Source organism: Macaca thibetana, chromosome 9, assembly GCF_024542745.1.
Source record: "Macaca thibetana thibetana isolate TM-01 chromosome 9, ASM2454274v1, whole genome shotgun sequence".
NCBI lineage: Eukaryota > Metazoa > Chordata > Mammalia > Primates > Cercopithecidae > Macaca > Macaca thibetana.
In genome coordinates this window covers 14847282-14862952 of record NC_065586.1, presented here as the reverse complement: position 1 = coordinate 14862952, position 15671 = coordinate 14847282, and the positions used below count along the sequence as shown (strand labels likewise).

Below are 15671 nucleotides of genomic sequence, written 5' to 3'. Positions count from 1 at the left end.
TCCATTACCATTGTATTATAAAGGATATGTTTGCAGGAAGCATTTACTATGCATCTCACATGTATTTGCTTTATTGGGATTTTACATGAGACTCAGAAGTCACTGGGATATATTTCTTTTTCAGGTTTTTATTTCAGGGCAATAATGGAACTGTCTTGTACACGGGAGACTTCAGATTGGCACAAGGAGAAGTTGCTAGAATGGAGCTTCTGCACTCGGGGGGCAGGTACTGGGCCTTGTATAGGCCTTTTTTTTTTTTTTTTTTGGTGAGACAGAGTCTTGCTCTGTCGCCCAGGCTGGAGGGTAGTAGTGCAATCCTGGCTTACTGTAGCCTCTGCCTCCAGAGTTCAAGTGATTTTCCTGTCTCAGCCTCCCAAGTAGCTGAGATAACAGGAGTGCGCCACCATGCCCAGCTAATTTTGTATTTTTAATAGAGATGGAGTTTTGCCACGTTGGCCAGGCTGGTCTTGAACTCCTGACCTCAGGTGATCTGCCCACCTTGGCCTCCCAAAGTGCTGGGATTACAGGCATGAGCCACTGTGCCTGGCCCCTTGTACAGTTCTTGTGTGTGTGACTGAATAAAGTTTTGTTCTGGCCGGGTGTGGTGGTTCACGCCTGTAATCCCAGCACTTTGGGAGGCTGAGGTGGGTGGATCACTTGAGACCAGAAGTTCAAGACCAGTCTGGTCAACATGGTGAAACCCCATCTCTACTAAAAAATATAAATATTAGCCAGGTGTGGTGGCGCACACCCGTGATCCCAGATACTTGGGAGGCTGAGGTGGGAGAATTGCTTGAACCCAGCAGGTGGAGGAGGTGGCAGTGAGCAGACCTGGTGCCACTGCACTTCAGCCTGGGCAACAGAGCGAGACTCCATCTCAAAACACAAAAAAAGTTACACATAATTTATATCACATTGGATGGCTAACATCAATATTTTTTCTTCTTTTCAGAGTCAAAGACATCCAAAGTGTATATTTAGATACTACTTTCTGCGATCCGAGATTTTACCAAATTCCAAGTCGGGTAAATCTGCCTGGAGGAACAGGGTTCTCATCTGGGTGTACTAGTGTTTTTAGTAGGCAGTTTGTGGGGTGACAGGTCAGATCCTAACTGTCCCCGTAGGCATGAGTACCTGGGAATGTCGGGAAGGAAAAGGCTCTGTGAGGCTCTCCCCCTGTTAAATGTCTCTTTAAAATTCTGTCTAGGAGGAGTGTTTAAGTGGAATCTTAAAGCTGGTTCGAAGCTGGATCACTCGGAGCCCGTACCATGTTGTGTGGCTGAACTGCAAAGCGGCTTATGGCTATGAATATTTGTTCACCAACCTTAGTGAAGAATTAGGAGTCCAGGTACGGCGACTGTTCATTTTTTTTTTTTTTTTTGAGAGGGAATCTTGCTATGTCACCCAGGCTAGAGTGCAGTGACATGGTCTCAGCTCACTGCAACCTGCACCTCCTGGGTTCAAGCGATTCTACTGGCTCAGCCTCCTGAGTAGCTGGGACTATAGGCATGAGCCACCAAGCCTGGCTAATTTTTGTATTTTTAATAGAGATGGGGTTTTGCCATGTTGGCCAGGCTGGTCGTGAACTCCTGACCTCAAGTGATCCGCCTGCTTCAGCCTCCCAAAGTGCTGGGATTATAGGCATGAGCCACTGCTCCCAGCCTGTTCATTCTTTTCTGTTGCTCCCTTCCATCCTCCCAGCTCACCTTTCCTCCTCCTCCTTGCCCCCAGATAACTGCAAACAGTGACAGATGGAAGCCGAGATCACGCCACTGCATTCCAGCCTGGGCGACAGAGCAAGACTCCGTCTCAAAAAAAAGAAATAAATTTGAACGAGGAGATACGGGAGTGGATTGTTTGCAGTACATGCTCATCTGTTGCATGTCATGTATATGCCTTTAAGGATAGATGATCCTTGATTTTTTTTTTTTTTTTTGAGACTGTCTTGCTCTGTTGCCCAGGCTGGAGTGCAGTGGCATGGTCTCAGTTCACTGCTACCTCCACCTCCTTCAAGTGATTCTCTTGCCTCAGCCTCCCGAGTAGCTTGGATTACAGGCCTGTGCCACCACACCTGGCTAATTTTTGTATTTTTAATAGAGATGGGGCTTCACCATGTTGGCCAGGCTGGTCTTGAACAACTGACCTCAAGTGATCCACCGACCTCCACCTCCCAAAGTGCTGGGAATACAGGCATGAGCCATGGCGCCTGGCCAAGGGTAGATGATTCTTGATTGTTTTTGTCTGTGTGGATTACTGCTTTATTCCCAGTATTTAGAATAAAGCTCGACACACAGTAGGTGTACAAGGAGTATTAATTGAATTTCTCTTGAAGGACTGAAGAACAGTATTAACATCATTAAATGACATCCCTGAGCAGAGTCTCCATAATTTTTCATTGCCATCAGTGATGGCAGTGATCCTGGCCAGTTGGCCTTGTGCCTGTTGACATTCTGGCAGAATACCAGAGCGTACTGAAATAGCCAAAAATGGCTTTTCAAGAAAGAAGAGAGGGTTAATTCACTAACTGGGTGTTTTGCCCTGAATGATTAACCTTGAACAATTTATAGGAAATACATTTCAAATAATTTGCATGTACATATTATTTGCCTTAGGTTCATGTGAATAAGCTAGACATGTTTAGGAACATGCCTGACATCCTTCATCACCTCACAACGGACCGCAACACTCAGATCCATGCATGCCGGCATCCCAAGGTACGTGTGTAAGTGGTTCCTCTCGTATTGTTTGCGTAATCTGTGAGAAAGAAGAAAGGTCAGGACCTCCATTTATAGGCTCTTCGCTTTACAAATGTAAAACCTGAGGCTGCAATCCTAAGTTGTTAGCTCAAGGTCATGTAACTGTACATTACCATATTCCATGACCATACTTGTCATCATTAGTAAATAGCCACAGATCTTTATAGTTTTCTTTCTTTCTTTTTTTTTTTTTTTTTGAGACGGAGTCTCCCTCTGTCGCCCAGGCTGGAGTGCAGTGGTGTGATCTCGGTTCACTGCACGCTCTGCCTCCCGAGTTCACACCATCCTCCTGCCTCAGCTTCCTGGGTAGCTGGGACTACAGGCGCCCGCCACCATGCCCAGCTAATTTTTTGTTATTTTTAGTAGAGACAGGGTTTCACCGTGTTAGTCAGGATGGTCTCGATCTCCTGACCTCGTGATCCGCCCGCCTCGGCCTCCCAAAGTGCTGGGATCTTTATAGTTTTCTAATGGAATCTATTCATACACATTTGATAATTCAAATTTATTTGTAATGAAATCAGTAATATGTTATAGCTTATAACTTAAACATTTGTGCTATTTATGTATGTATTTATATATTTTGAGACATTCTCACTCTGTTGCCCAGACTGGAGTGCAGTGGCTCACTCTTGGCTCACTGCAGCCTCCGCCTCCTAGGTTTAAGTGATTCTCCTGCCTCAGCCTCCCATGTAGCTGGGATTACAGGCATGCACCAGTAAGCTTGGCTAATTTTTGTAGTTTTAGTAGAGACGGGGTTTTGCCATGTTGGCCGGGCTGGTCTTGAACTCCTGATCTCAAGTGATCTGCTCTCCTTGGCCTTCTAGAGTGTGGGGATTACAGGCGTGAGCCACTGTGCCCATCCTGTGCTGCTTATTTTTGAGACTCATGACATGAGCATGTTTATAAATTTTTTCTTCTACTTGTTTCAGATAAATATCTAGACATAACTTTTTTCACACTTTAAAATAGTTTCATGTCTTGATGGTCCTATTTCAAATGGATGTTTCCAGTGTCTTTGCAAGTCACATGTCATTTGTTGTCTTTTTTGTTTTTTCTTTTTTTTTTTTGAGAAAAAAGTCTCACTCTGTCACCCAGGGTGGAGTGCAATTCTCTTGCCTCAGCCTCCCGAGTCCCGAGTAGCTGAGATTAGAGGCTCCCGCCACCACACCCAGCTAATTTTTGTACTTTTAGTAGAGACGGAGTTTCACCATGTTGGCCAGGCTGTTCTCAAACTCCTAACCTCGTGACTACCCACCTTAGCCTCCCAAAGTGCGGGATTACAGGCATGAGCCACCACGCCTGGCCTCATTTGTTTTCTAATGCCAACACAAAACATCCTTCTCTTGTCAAACGCTGAGTACAAGACTTTCATTTTGAATTTGCTTTAAAAAATGTTGTTTCAATTACAATTATTAAGGCTAATTAGTGATCTTTGAATGTAGTGGTTTGAGTGATCATTATTTTTCTCTAAATTTTAAAATACCTTAGCATTAAATCCTGTGTAATTTAAGTAAACATTGCATTTATTCATTTGGATCACTATGGTGGTAGTACTAATGGCTCCATCAGCCAAAAGCCTAAAGTTGCTTAGCCCTTATGATAAAGCATAATTTCAAACGAGAGAATTCTGATCCACAGCCTGGAATGTTTTCCTTTAGGCCACTGTGAAAGCTGCAGTGTAAATTATTTTTGCTGATTGATAAGCTGCATATTCTGTGTTGCATTCAGTGATTTATTTCTTCATTTTGTGTGCGTATGCTCATATAAATACACATAAATGTTCACGTATACACACACGTCCCGTGGATTCTTAGATGGATAAAAATGCATACATAAAACAAATCGGCCGGGTGCAGTGGCTCAGCTCATGCCTGTAATCCTAGCACTTTTTGAGAGGCTGAGACGAGTGGATCACTTGAGGTCAGGAGTTCAAAACCAGCCTGGCCAGCGTGGCAAAACCCCATCTCTACTAAAAATACAAAAATTAGCTGGGCATGGTGGCACGTGCCTGTAGCCCTAGCTACTAGGGAGGCTGAGGCATGAGAATCACTTGAACCTGGGAGTTGGAGGTTGCAGTGAGCCAAGATGGCACCACTGCCCTTCAGCCTGGGTGACCGAGCAAGACTCTGCCTCAAAAAAACTAACAACCAACCAAAAAAAAAAAAAAAAAACCCATAAACTTAGGCAGAGCATAGTGGCTCACACCTGTAATCCCAGCACTTTGGGAGGCCAACGCAGGCAGATCACTTGAGTCTAGGAGTTCGAGACCAGCCTGAGCAATGTGGTGAAACCCCGTCTCTACAAAAAATACAAAAAAAAAAAAAAAAAAAAAAGAAAAAGAAAAGCTGGGTTGGTGGTGCATGCCTGTATCCAGATACTTAGGAAGCTGAGGTGGGAGAATCGCTTGAGTCTGGGAGGTGGAGGTTGCAGTGAGCCAAGATTGTGCCGCTGCACCCCAGCCTAGGTGACAGAGTGAAACCCCATCTCAAGTAAATAAATAAAACATAAACTTTTTTGTCCCTTTTACTGTTAGACTCATAGTATTGGGCCCATTGCCCCATAAATCTTTTAATTGGCAAATTTCGTTTTGCTGTGAATTTTCTCATATCCCAGAAAGTAGCTTAATTAGTAATTCCTTTGCTGTCAGGGCTACTTTCTTTAAGATGCTATTTCTATCTGCTTAAAAGATTGTTTTAGGTCACACACCCTTTAAGAATACTAACAGGTAAGTCCAGAGCTCGTAGAGTCCAGTCTTAACTCTCATGTGCAGCTTCCTAAGAAACAGTACCAAAGGCACCCCAAAGAAATTTGAATGAGATGGAATGTTAATGGTTTGGAAGGTTCTGGATTTAAAAATAATGCCTTTGGAAAAGTTGTCCCATTATTTTTCAACCTTTTGAAAACACATGAATTTGTTAGTTTTTTCCCTCCAAATTTATTTTGAAAACTTTTTAATTTGAATTAATGAATTTATTTTAGACAGAGTTGCTCTGTCACCCAGGCTGAAGTGCAGTTGTGCAATCATGGCTCACTGTAGCCTCGATCCCCCAGGCTCAAGTGGTCTTCCTGCCTCAGCCTCCTGAATAGCTGGGACTGCGGGCGTGTACCACCCACCTGGCTAATTTTTAAATTTTTTTGTAGAGACAGAATCCCACTATATTGCCCAGGCTGGAATCTTTTTATTATTACAATTTTTTTTTTTTTTTTTTTTGAGATGGAGTTTCACTCTGTTGCCAGGCGCAACAGAGTGCAACGGAGTGCAGTGACGCAATGTGGGCTCACTGCAACCTCCACCTCCGGGGTTCAAGTGATTCTCCCGCCTCAGCCTCCCAAGTAGCTGGGATTACAGGCATGTGCCACCATGCCTGGTTAATTTTGTATGTTTAGTAGAGATGGGGTTTCACCATGTTGGTCAGGCTGTTCTCAAACTCCTGACCTCAAGTGATCTGCCTGCCTCAGCCTCCCAAAGTGCTGGGATTATAGGCATGAGCCACTGCACCCAGCCCTGAAAACTTTTTAAACAGTAAAGTTGTAAGCCTGATACAAGGGTCTGGGCCCAGTGTCTCTCGCCTGTAATTCCAGCAGTTTAGGAGGCCAAGGCGGTCAGATCTCTTGAGGTCAGGAGTTCGAGACCAGCCCAGCCAACATGGTGAAACCCTGTAACTAAAAATAGAAAATTTAGCTGGGTATGGTGGTGTGTGCCTATAATTTCAGCTACTTGGGAGGATGAGCCATGAGAATTGCTTAAACCCAGGAGGCAGAGGTTTTAGTGAGCTGAGATGGCACCATCACCCTCCAGCCTGAGGGACAAAGCGAGACTCTGTCTTAAAAAAAAACAAAAAGACTGATACAAGGAACACCATACACCCTTAGTTTGGATTTACTGGGTTGTCAACACTTTGCACCTCTCTTCCTCTGTCTCTATATGTATAACCAGCTCCCCACTCCAAACCACTTGAGAGTAAAGTTACAGACTCCATGGTACGTCACCTCGAATCCTTCAGCCTGTGGCTCTTGAGAAGAAGAACATTCTCCTGTATAACCACAATACAATTCCCTTCCTCAGGACATTTCGTGTTGATACGGTACTATTAGCTGTTACACAGTCCATGTTTAGATGTCCCAGTTCTTCCCATAGTGTCCTTTATAGCTTGTGGAAATAGGAGAACACGGGCATCCAGGATTTATCTGAGGGTCATGCATTGTGTTCAGTCAGGCCTAAAGGGTGTCCTTTGATATAGATGGTTTGTCCAGCCTTTTGCTTCTTTGTCTTCACATTGGTGGTTTTGAAGAGTCCAGCCCAGTTGTTTTGCAGAATATTCCCCCATTTGGAATTATCTGATTGTTTCTTCATGTCTACTCTTTTTTTTTTAATGTCTGGAAACTTTTCTACTTTTGTTTTTGAGACTGCCTACAACAGATTTGTAGAAAATGTAGAACTGTTTTTCAATGCTTTTTATCTTTTTTAGGCAGAGGAATATTTTGAGTGGAGCAAATTACCCTGTGGAATTACTTCCAGAAATAGAATTCCACTCCACATAATCAGTATTAAGCCATCCACCATGTGGTTTGGAGAAAGAAGCAGAAAAACAAATGTAATTGTGAGGTAAGAAAGCAATGTCATAGGTCTTCTGAGAGACACTTTGAGTAAATTGTCTGATTTAATTTAAGTGCAGTCTAGCCTAAGCCCAAGAATATAATTACATATTATAATTAATTTCTTAAATTTAAACTTTATTTAAACGGAGGGGATGCTGCTTCCAAACCAGTTACACACCCATCAGCTAGTGTATCCTGAGGTTCCCTCTGGGTAGGTTGGTGAGATGGTTGGAGACTGAAGGCATCTGAGTGCTTGGCTGAGAGTAAGAAACTGATGTCATACAGAACAGAACCCTTGGTGGAGTAGTGACCATAATGATCACAATATTTTAGCAACATTTCCTTAACTTTGGTTGTTTAGAATATCTGCAACAGGTCCTTCTCCCTCCTTCCCCTCCTCCCCCTCCTCCCCTCCTCCCTCCTCCCCCTCCTCCCCTCCCTCCCTTTCTCCCCTTCCTCCCTTTCTCCCCTCCCTCCCTTTCTCTCTTCCCTCCCCTCCCTCCCTCCTTCCCTCCCATCTGAGTGCTTGGCTAAGAGGAAGAAACTGATGTCATAGAGAACAGAACCCTTGGTGGAGTAGAGGAGTAACTGTAATGATCTTAATATTTTAGCAACATTTCTTTAACTTTGGCTGTTCAGAATATCTGCAACAGGTTCCTTCCTCCCTCCCTCCCTCCCTCCCTCCCTTCTCTCTCTCTTTTTTTTTGGAGACAGAATCTCACTCTGTCATCCAGGCTGGAGTGAAGTGGTGTGATCTCAGCTCACTGCAGCCGCTGCCTCCCTGTTCAAGTGATTCTCCTGCCTCAACCTCACTAGTAGCTGGGATTACAGTCATGTGCTACCAGCATGCCCAGCTAACTTTTTGTATTTTCGGTAGAGACAAGAGTTTCACCATGTTGGCTAGGCTGGTCTCGAACTCCTGAGCTCAGGCAATCTGCGTGCCTCGGCCTCCCAAAGTGCTGGGATTATAGGCGTGAGCCACCACACGCGGTCTACAACAGGTTTCCACTTCTGGAAAAAGTTCCCTGCTATCCCAAGAAGAAATTCCTGATTTTAGGGTGATTTCAGGACACGTGCTGCTGAAGCAAGCCCGTTAGGGTAGTTTCATGCTAGAACAGCCTAAATGAGAAGGGCCAGCTTCGCTTAGTTCTAGTTTTGCTCAGTGATCTTTTTATTTTGTGTTTTCATTTCCCTTTAGGACTGGAGAGAGTTCATACAGAGCTTGTTTTTCTTTTCACTCCTCCTACAGTGAGGTAAGAGGATCCCATGTACTCATAACCCTTATTGCTCAGTGTTCTGCAGCCTTGGTAGTTGACAGTAGTCCCCTGACTCTCAGAAGCATCTCTGTTTCTACCTAAGTTTCATTTCCTTTTAGTTTTTTTTTTCCTAAATGCATTTGATCCTCATTATTCACAGATCTTTTTTTTCTTTTTTCTTTTTTGGTTGAGACAGTGTTTTACTCTGTTGCCCAGGTTGGGGTGCAGTGGTGTGTTCTTGGCTCACTGCAACCTCTGCCTCCTGGGTTCAGGTGATTCTCCTGCCTCAGCCTCCTGAGTAGCTGGGACTACAGGTGCCCACCACTATGCCCAGCTAAAATTTTCATATTTTTAGCAGAGACAGGGTTTTATCATGTTGACCAGGCTGGTTTTGAACTCCTGATGTCAGGTAACCTGCCTGCCTTGGCCTCGCAAAGTGCTGGGTTACATGTGTAAGCCACTGTGCCTGGCCTCATGGGTTCTATTTTTATGTGTTGGCCTACTCACTGAAACTGACCTGTAACTGCAGTATCAATATTTACAGTGCTTTTGTGATCATTCGTGGACTTGTGGAGAGTGGTGAAAAATTTGAGTCACCTGATGTGCACATTCTCAGCTCAGGTAGAACAAGGAAACGCTCTGCCTTCTTTCAGCTCTTACTCTGTCAACAAGTGTATCAGTCTGTTCTCCTGCTGCTCTAAGGACATGCCCGAGACTGGGTAATTTATAAAGGAAAGAGGTTTAATTGACTCACAGTTCTGCAGGGCCGGGGAGGCCTCAGGAAATTTACAATCATAGTAAACACATCCTTCTTCACTTGGTGGCAGCAAGAAGTGCAGAGTGAAGGTGGGGGAAAGCCCCTTATAAAACCATCCGATCTCATGAGAACTATGATTAGAACAGTATGGAGGTAGCCGCCCCCATGATTCAATTGCCTCCCACTGGTCCGTCCCACAACACATGGGGATGGAAACTACAGTTCGAGATGAGATTTGGATAGGTACACGGCCAAACCATATCAAAAGTGTCCTTTTTGCCATCTATTCAGTGCCATGTTTTTCATGTTTTGGTGCTTTTTGTTGGTGATCTTATTTAAAGTGGTGACCAATCATAGTACTGAAGTCCTATCCAGTGTTCCTAAGCACGGGAAGACTGTAACATGGCTTCTAGAGAAAATATGTATGTTAGATAGGAATGAGTTATAGGGCTATTGGCCATGAGTTCAGTGTTAATGAATCAAAGTATCTATTAAATGAGGTGTCTTTCAACAGAAACACACATAAAACAAGCTTATATATTAACTGGCTGATGAAAACGATGTCACCAAAGGATGGCAGGAACCCCTAGCAGCAGTGGTTCAGTATTTGCTAATTCAGCATTTATGGTGACTTTATAGAATATAACTACTGCAAAGAAAGAGAATTGGCTGTATTGATGCCTTATTTTAAGGCAGGCATTTGATAAAAGGGAGTCAACTTGTATAAGTGAGAGGGGGTGCTCCTTTATTGGGTGTCTCTTATCTCCTTGGGGCCACTTCATCTCTGAGAATTAGTAGTGAACCATTTCTGGTAAAGGCTTGACTTTAATTTTTTTTTTTTTTAAATCCTTTATTCCCTTCAAAAGTCTCTGATTTCTACCAGCCTCAACTTTGTGCAAATCAAATAGGTGTTGGGCGGGCAGGTAATGCTTTCTATTTGCATGCCTACTGTGAAGGTACAAAAGATACTGTTTGTGAAAAATATCTAAAGAACAGATCTTCCTGCCTTTCCCCTGTCTTAAAGTAGCCCTTTTATTTTTATGTGGAGTTATTGGCAGTTCTTGGGTTCCTGCCTCTTTCAATTTGGTGGTATACTAATAATTACATTGGGTTCTAGTCTGTCCATTTGTAGAAGGGCATAAAAGTCTTTGTGTTGTCATTATCAACTTAGTAATGGATGATTTTATTTTTTTCACCAGGTACCAAGCTAAGCACTTTACATGCATAATCTCATTTATACTTTTAAATGAAGAATCTAAAATTAGAACCATTAGGTAACTTGACCGAGATCACAAGCTCACCAAGGTCTAATAAGAGACAAAGCTGAAGTTCCTCTAGGTTGTAGAGATGTTTTGAGGAATAGTGACAGAGTTCCTCTGTTTAGCATTCTGAACTTTGCAAAAAATCAAGGTATTCATGAAGTTTTTGCATGTAATTGTTTGTTTAGAATTAATCATTGGGACAGGCAGTCTATGTGCACAGTCTTTCAACCCTCACTGGCCACATAAGAATGGAACACTTCCTTATTGAGAAAGGGGGAGAGGGAGAGAGGAGCGCTCCCGACAGCATGAGCACACAGCCTGTGGCAGCTCAGTGCCTTGTGTGGAAACATCTTTCTCTGCTTTGTACTTGATGTGTGTCCCTTTGTTCTACTTAAGCCTGTGTGTCAATGGCCCTTAGGCACACCCCAGCTGTCCTTATTTCAGACAGCATGATGGGGGTTCCTTCCTGTGTGGCAGGAGAGGGTTGCATGTAGGCAGGTAGCCCTGTGTTGGCTGCAGGGAGAGACATGCTGGTCACTGGGGACCAGTGCATTGTTGGACTTGATCTTGCTTGGTCTGTTCTCAGTAAGTGAAGCATTGCTCCATCCAGTGCTTGACTGCATTGTGTTTTCCTTGGTGACTCTGACACCAAGATACAATAGGCAGTGTTTGGTTCCTTCCCTGGAATCAGTGACCAATGCATGGTGTTCTGCCCAATGAGAATGAACCATTTGAACAAATCAAGTAACCTCAAAGGTGTAATACTCTTGGCATCGTTAATGATTATTTGTAGAAGTAAATAAGTGCAATTCTTTTGTTGTTCGTTTTTAGAGATGGGGTCTTTCTGTGTTGCCCAGGCTGGCCTCAAATCCCCGGGCTTAAGCAATCCTCCTGCCTCAGCCTTGAGTAGCTGGTACCACAGACATGTACCGCTGTGCCCAGCTAAGAAATGCAATTCTAAGACCTTGTTTTTTTTGTGTGTGTATATTATACTTAATGCCCAGATAAATTCTCATTTGAAAGGGGATTTGTTAAACATAAGCAACTGACCTTCTTGGACAAGGAAAGCAATATATTAAAAAAAAAAAAAATCTTTGAGTCCCATTAGTGATTCTCAGCTCTTACTGTGGATCAAAATGACCTGGGGAACATTTAAATGTACTGATTTCTAGGCCCACTAGTACTCAGTGTTCAGGAGATGTTTGGGAGTGAGGCCTGGGTATTGGATATTTTTTTCCCCAAGAGGTCCCTGGTGATCCCCACGTGCAGCCAGCATTGAGAACCACAACCATAAGAGAGTTCTGCTTCTCCTTCCCCAGCTTCCCTTTATCTCCCCTAACAACCTGTTTTATTGTAGAGATCGTTGATCCATGTGATTTTCCTTTTTCTAGATTAAAGATTTCTTGAGCTACGTCTGTCCTGTGAACGCATATCCAAATGTCATTCCAGTTGGCACAACTATGGATAAAGTTGTCGAAATGTGAGTAGTCATTGGTTGTGGGACTTGGTGTCTGTCTCCCTTTGTGGCTCTTGGCTAGGACACAAAGGAGAGTTTGTCTGAATGTTTACAAATCTAGAATCTGTTTCTGTTGCGACATTTCTGAACTGATACTCATTTCCATTTCTTCCTATGGTGTTTCCTTTAGTTCAACAATGTGGCAGAAGGTATAGGTAGTGTTGTCGGCTTCTCCTGGGTTGCAACCCAGCTCCACCATTAATTAACAGTGCAGTGTCAGCTTGGCCAGATCACTTCTCCGAGCTAGTCATTCTGAATCAGCAAAATGGGAATATTGATGCCTACTTGTTGGGCTTCTCAAAAAAGAAAGAGATAATATAGGGAGATAGTATAAGAAAAGCACCTAGCACCATGCCAGGTAGGTCGTCAAGTGTCTACTGAATGGATAACTGAAGCCAAAGGAGAGGTGCAATAGTATTCACGGATGTCTTTTACTACAGTATTACCATTTTCTTACCTCTTCTTTGGGTTTCATTTATGCATTCATTAATGATTTATTTATTTAATTTTTTTTTTGAGACAGGGTCTCACGCTGTCACCAAGGCTGGAGTGCAGTGGCGTGACCTCGGCTCACTGCAACCTCCACCTCCTGGGTTCAAGCGATTCTCCTGCCTCAGCCTCCCGAGTAGCTGAGACTACAGGTGCACACCACCACACCTGGCTAATTTTTGTATTTTTAGTAGAGACGGGGTTTTGCCATGTTGACCAGGCTGGTCTTGAACTCCCGAGCTCAAGTGATCTACCTGTCTCAGCCTCCCAAAGTGTTGGGATTACAGGCATGAGCCATTGCACCCGGCCCATGAAATGATTTCTTTAGTGCCAGCCATATGGTAGGAATGGAGCTTGGGTTCCAGGTTGCCTAAGACACCCCCTGTCCTAGCAGAGCTCCAGTCTCATGGAGAGGCCAGGTGCAAAGGCAGCACACAAGCTCGATGGGTGCAGAAGGAACGAGGCCCCTTGTCAGGGAATCTGCCTCGCAGACCCCGATGAGGACGTAACAGGACCAGGCTTGCAGATGTCGATGGAGAGGAGGATGGACAATCTCTGGAGAGAGGTCTGGGTTGGAGACACAGATTTGGAGTTGGCAGTGCAGGTGAGAACTGAAACCATGAGGACAGAAGTCACCAGGAGTGGGAGGAGGGATCACAGAGCTGAGGCCAGAACCCTGGGCAGCACATTTAAGGGAGAAGTGGAGGAGGAGGAGCTGGGCTGAGATGGAGAGAGTGGCCCAGACAGCAGGATGAGAGCAAAGGGAAGGGTAAGCAGAGGGTGCCCATGGAGTGTCTTGAGAAGTTAAATAATATGGTGACTACCAGGTGTCCTGTTTCCTTGGTAATTAGGTCATTTGTGTGTGCTCAGTGAGAGCAATTTCAGTGGACTTGTGAGTTACAAGCCAGATTTTAGTTGAGAAATGGGTAAAAAGTGAGGAAATGGAAAATACTGAGGACAGACTGTATAAAAAGTTTGACAGTGAAGGGAAAGTTAGAGACAAGATGGCAACAGGAGGCAACAATCAGAAGGCTTGATCTTAAAACAGCTGAGACTTCAATATGTCTGTAGAACTAAACTTGAATACATATATACTTGGACGTGTTCAGGAATCACTTAAGGTGCTTGTTTTTGTTGTTTTTTGTTTTTTTTTTTTTGAGACGGAGTCTTGGCTCTGTTGCTCAGGCTGGAGTACAGTGGCGCGATCTCAGCTCACTGCAAGCTCCGCCTCCCGGGTTCACGCCATTCTCCTGCCTCAGCCTCCCGAGTAGCTGGGACTACAGGTGCCCGTCACCACGCCAGCCTAATTTTGTGTATTTTTAGACAGGGTTTCACTGTGTTAGCCAGGATGGTCTCAATCTCCTGACCTCGTGATCCGCCTGCCCTGGCCTCCCAAAGTGCTGGGATTACACGTGTGAGCCACCGCACCCGGCCGAGGTGCTTGTTAAAATGCATATTCCTCACCCTGCCTTTTTTTTTTTTTTTGAGACAGATTCTGGCTCTGTCACCCAGGTTGGAGTGCAGTGGTGCAACCTCGGCTCACTGCAAACTCCGCCTCCTGGGTTCAAGCGATTCTCCTGCCTCAGCCTTGTGAGTAGTTGGGATTATAGGCGCCCACCACCAGGCCTGGCTAATTTTTGTATTTGTAATAGAGATAGGGTCTCACCATGTTGGCCAGACTGGTCTTGAATTCCTGACCTCAAATGATCCACTCACCTCGGCCTCCCAAAGTGCCGGGACTCCAGGCGTGAGCCACCGTGCCCAGCCCCAATCCTCCATTTCTAGCAGACAATTCTGTTGTAGGTAGGTGGGGGAAGACGACCTTACTTTGAAAAGTTAACCCAGAAGAATAGCTGAAATGACTGTAAAGAGACACAGTAATGGATGAGAACTCCTGGAAAGGTTGAAGGGGATGGATCCAGAGAACAGCTGTGGAAACAGGGGCAAGGATGTAAAATGGGGGTGGCTGTAAATAAGTTTCAGGTTGGGCACTTCATGGCCCTGTTCAAATGGTATGTTGTAGATCATCCTAAAGGCTTCCCAGAATCTGCCAGGAGGCGGCAGTTGGCAGTGAGGCCTTCAAAAGGGGCAGGACATCTTCAAATCTTATTTTTCTGCCTTTTTGTATCTTATCTCCACTTTGCCTTAGCTTTCAGCCTAAGGACCTAGAATGACAAGATAAATTTGCGGAGATTCCTGTGAGAAATAAGTAAAACCCTACGGGAAGCAGCTAGTTATACTGTATCCTGAATGCCAGAGGATGCCACTGTATTAATGGTTTTCAGGATAGGGACCTGCTCTTTTTGCATCTTTTTTTTGCATTAGATCTTAAGTTTTGCCTTAGTCTACTGATGTAATAATAAGATACACACCTACCAGGTTGCATTTAAGTGCTTATATTTACCACTTATTACATCGAAGTGATTTTTAACTACGAAATCAGTTTAGAACTGCTTTTCAATCCTCCAGAGTAGTTGTGTGATTTCCCTTATGGTCAAGATTTTGTTAAAAACACAGGGATCCAAGAAATAAAAAAACAAAAAAATAAAAACAAAAAAAATTTGTAACACTATCAATGATGCCTACCTTCTAACAACTTCCCCAAAAGGAAAAATCAAATATTCTGATTCATTTCAGCTTAAAGCCTTTATGCCGGTCTTCCCAAAGTATGGAGCCAAAGTATAAACCACTGGGAAAACTGAAGAGAGCTAGAACAATCCACCAAGACTCAGGTAAGAAAAATGGTCCTGGGTTCAGAGGGGTGGGCTCCCCGCAAACACTGCTTTCCAAGCAGCTTGGGTCTGGGGGAAGTCGCCTTGGGCAGAGTGGACCTGGGAACCACCACAGGTCAGACTTGTCACATGGTCTCAGGAAGTACTTTGCCCTCCTGTCTTCAGCCTGTAAAATCAAGAGTCTGAGTCTGCTCTCCTTCCCTGGGTTAAAACAAGTGGTGAAAACTGTGCCATCGTGTGTGGTGTTCTCAGCTTTCTGGAAATACACCCCAAGATCAGTAGAGGCCATAAAGAGAGGCTGGTT

The 15671-nt window shown here is 44.2% G+C and overlaps 1 protein-coding gene across 4 annotated transcripts in view; it reads left to right on the top strand.

Annotated features, from left to right (window-relative positions):
• Window positions 1–15671, top strand: part of DCLRE1C (DNA cross-link repair 1C) — a 57508-nt gene that overhangs the window by 19450 nt on the left and 22387 nt on the right. For 3 of the 4 annotated variants that reach the window (XM_050803212.1, XM_050803213.1, XM_050803215.1), the window contains exons 6-13: window positions 125–226; window positions 953–1025; window positions 1208–1348; window positions 2613–2714; window positions 7226–7362; window positions 8554–8608; window positions 12022–12110; window positions 15273–15367. In XM_050803212.1, the coding sequence (XP_050659169.1) occupies window positions 125–226; window positions 953–1025; window positions 1208–1348; window positions 2613–2714; window positions 7226–7362; window positions 8554–8608; window positions 12022–12110; window positions 15273–15367 (794 nt within the window). The remainder of the gene's footprint in view (window positions 1–124; window positions 227–952; window positions 1026–1207; window positions 1349–2612; window positions 2715–7225; window positions 7363–8553; window positions 8609–12021; window positions 12111–15272; window positions 15368–15671) is intronic. The other variant, XM_050803214.1, reaches the window with a different exon arrangement.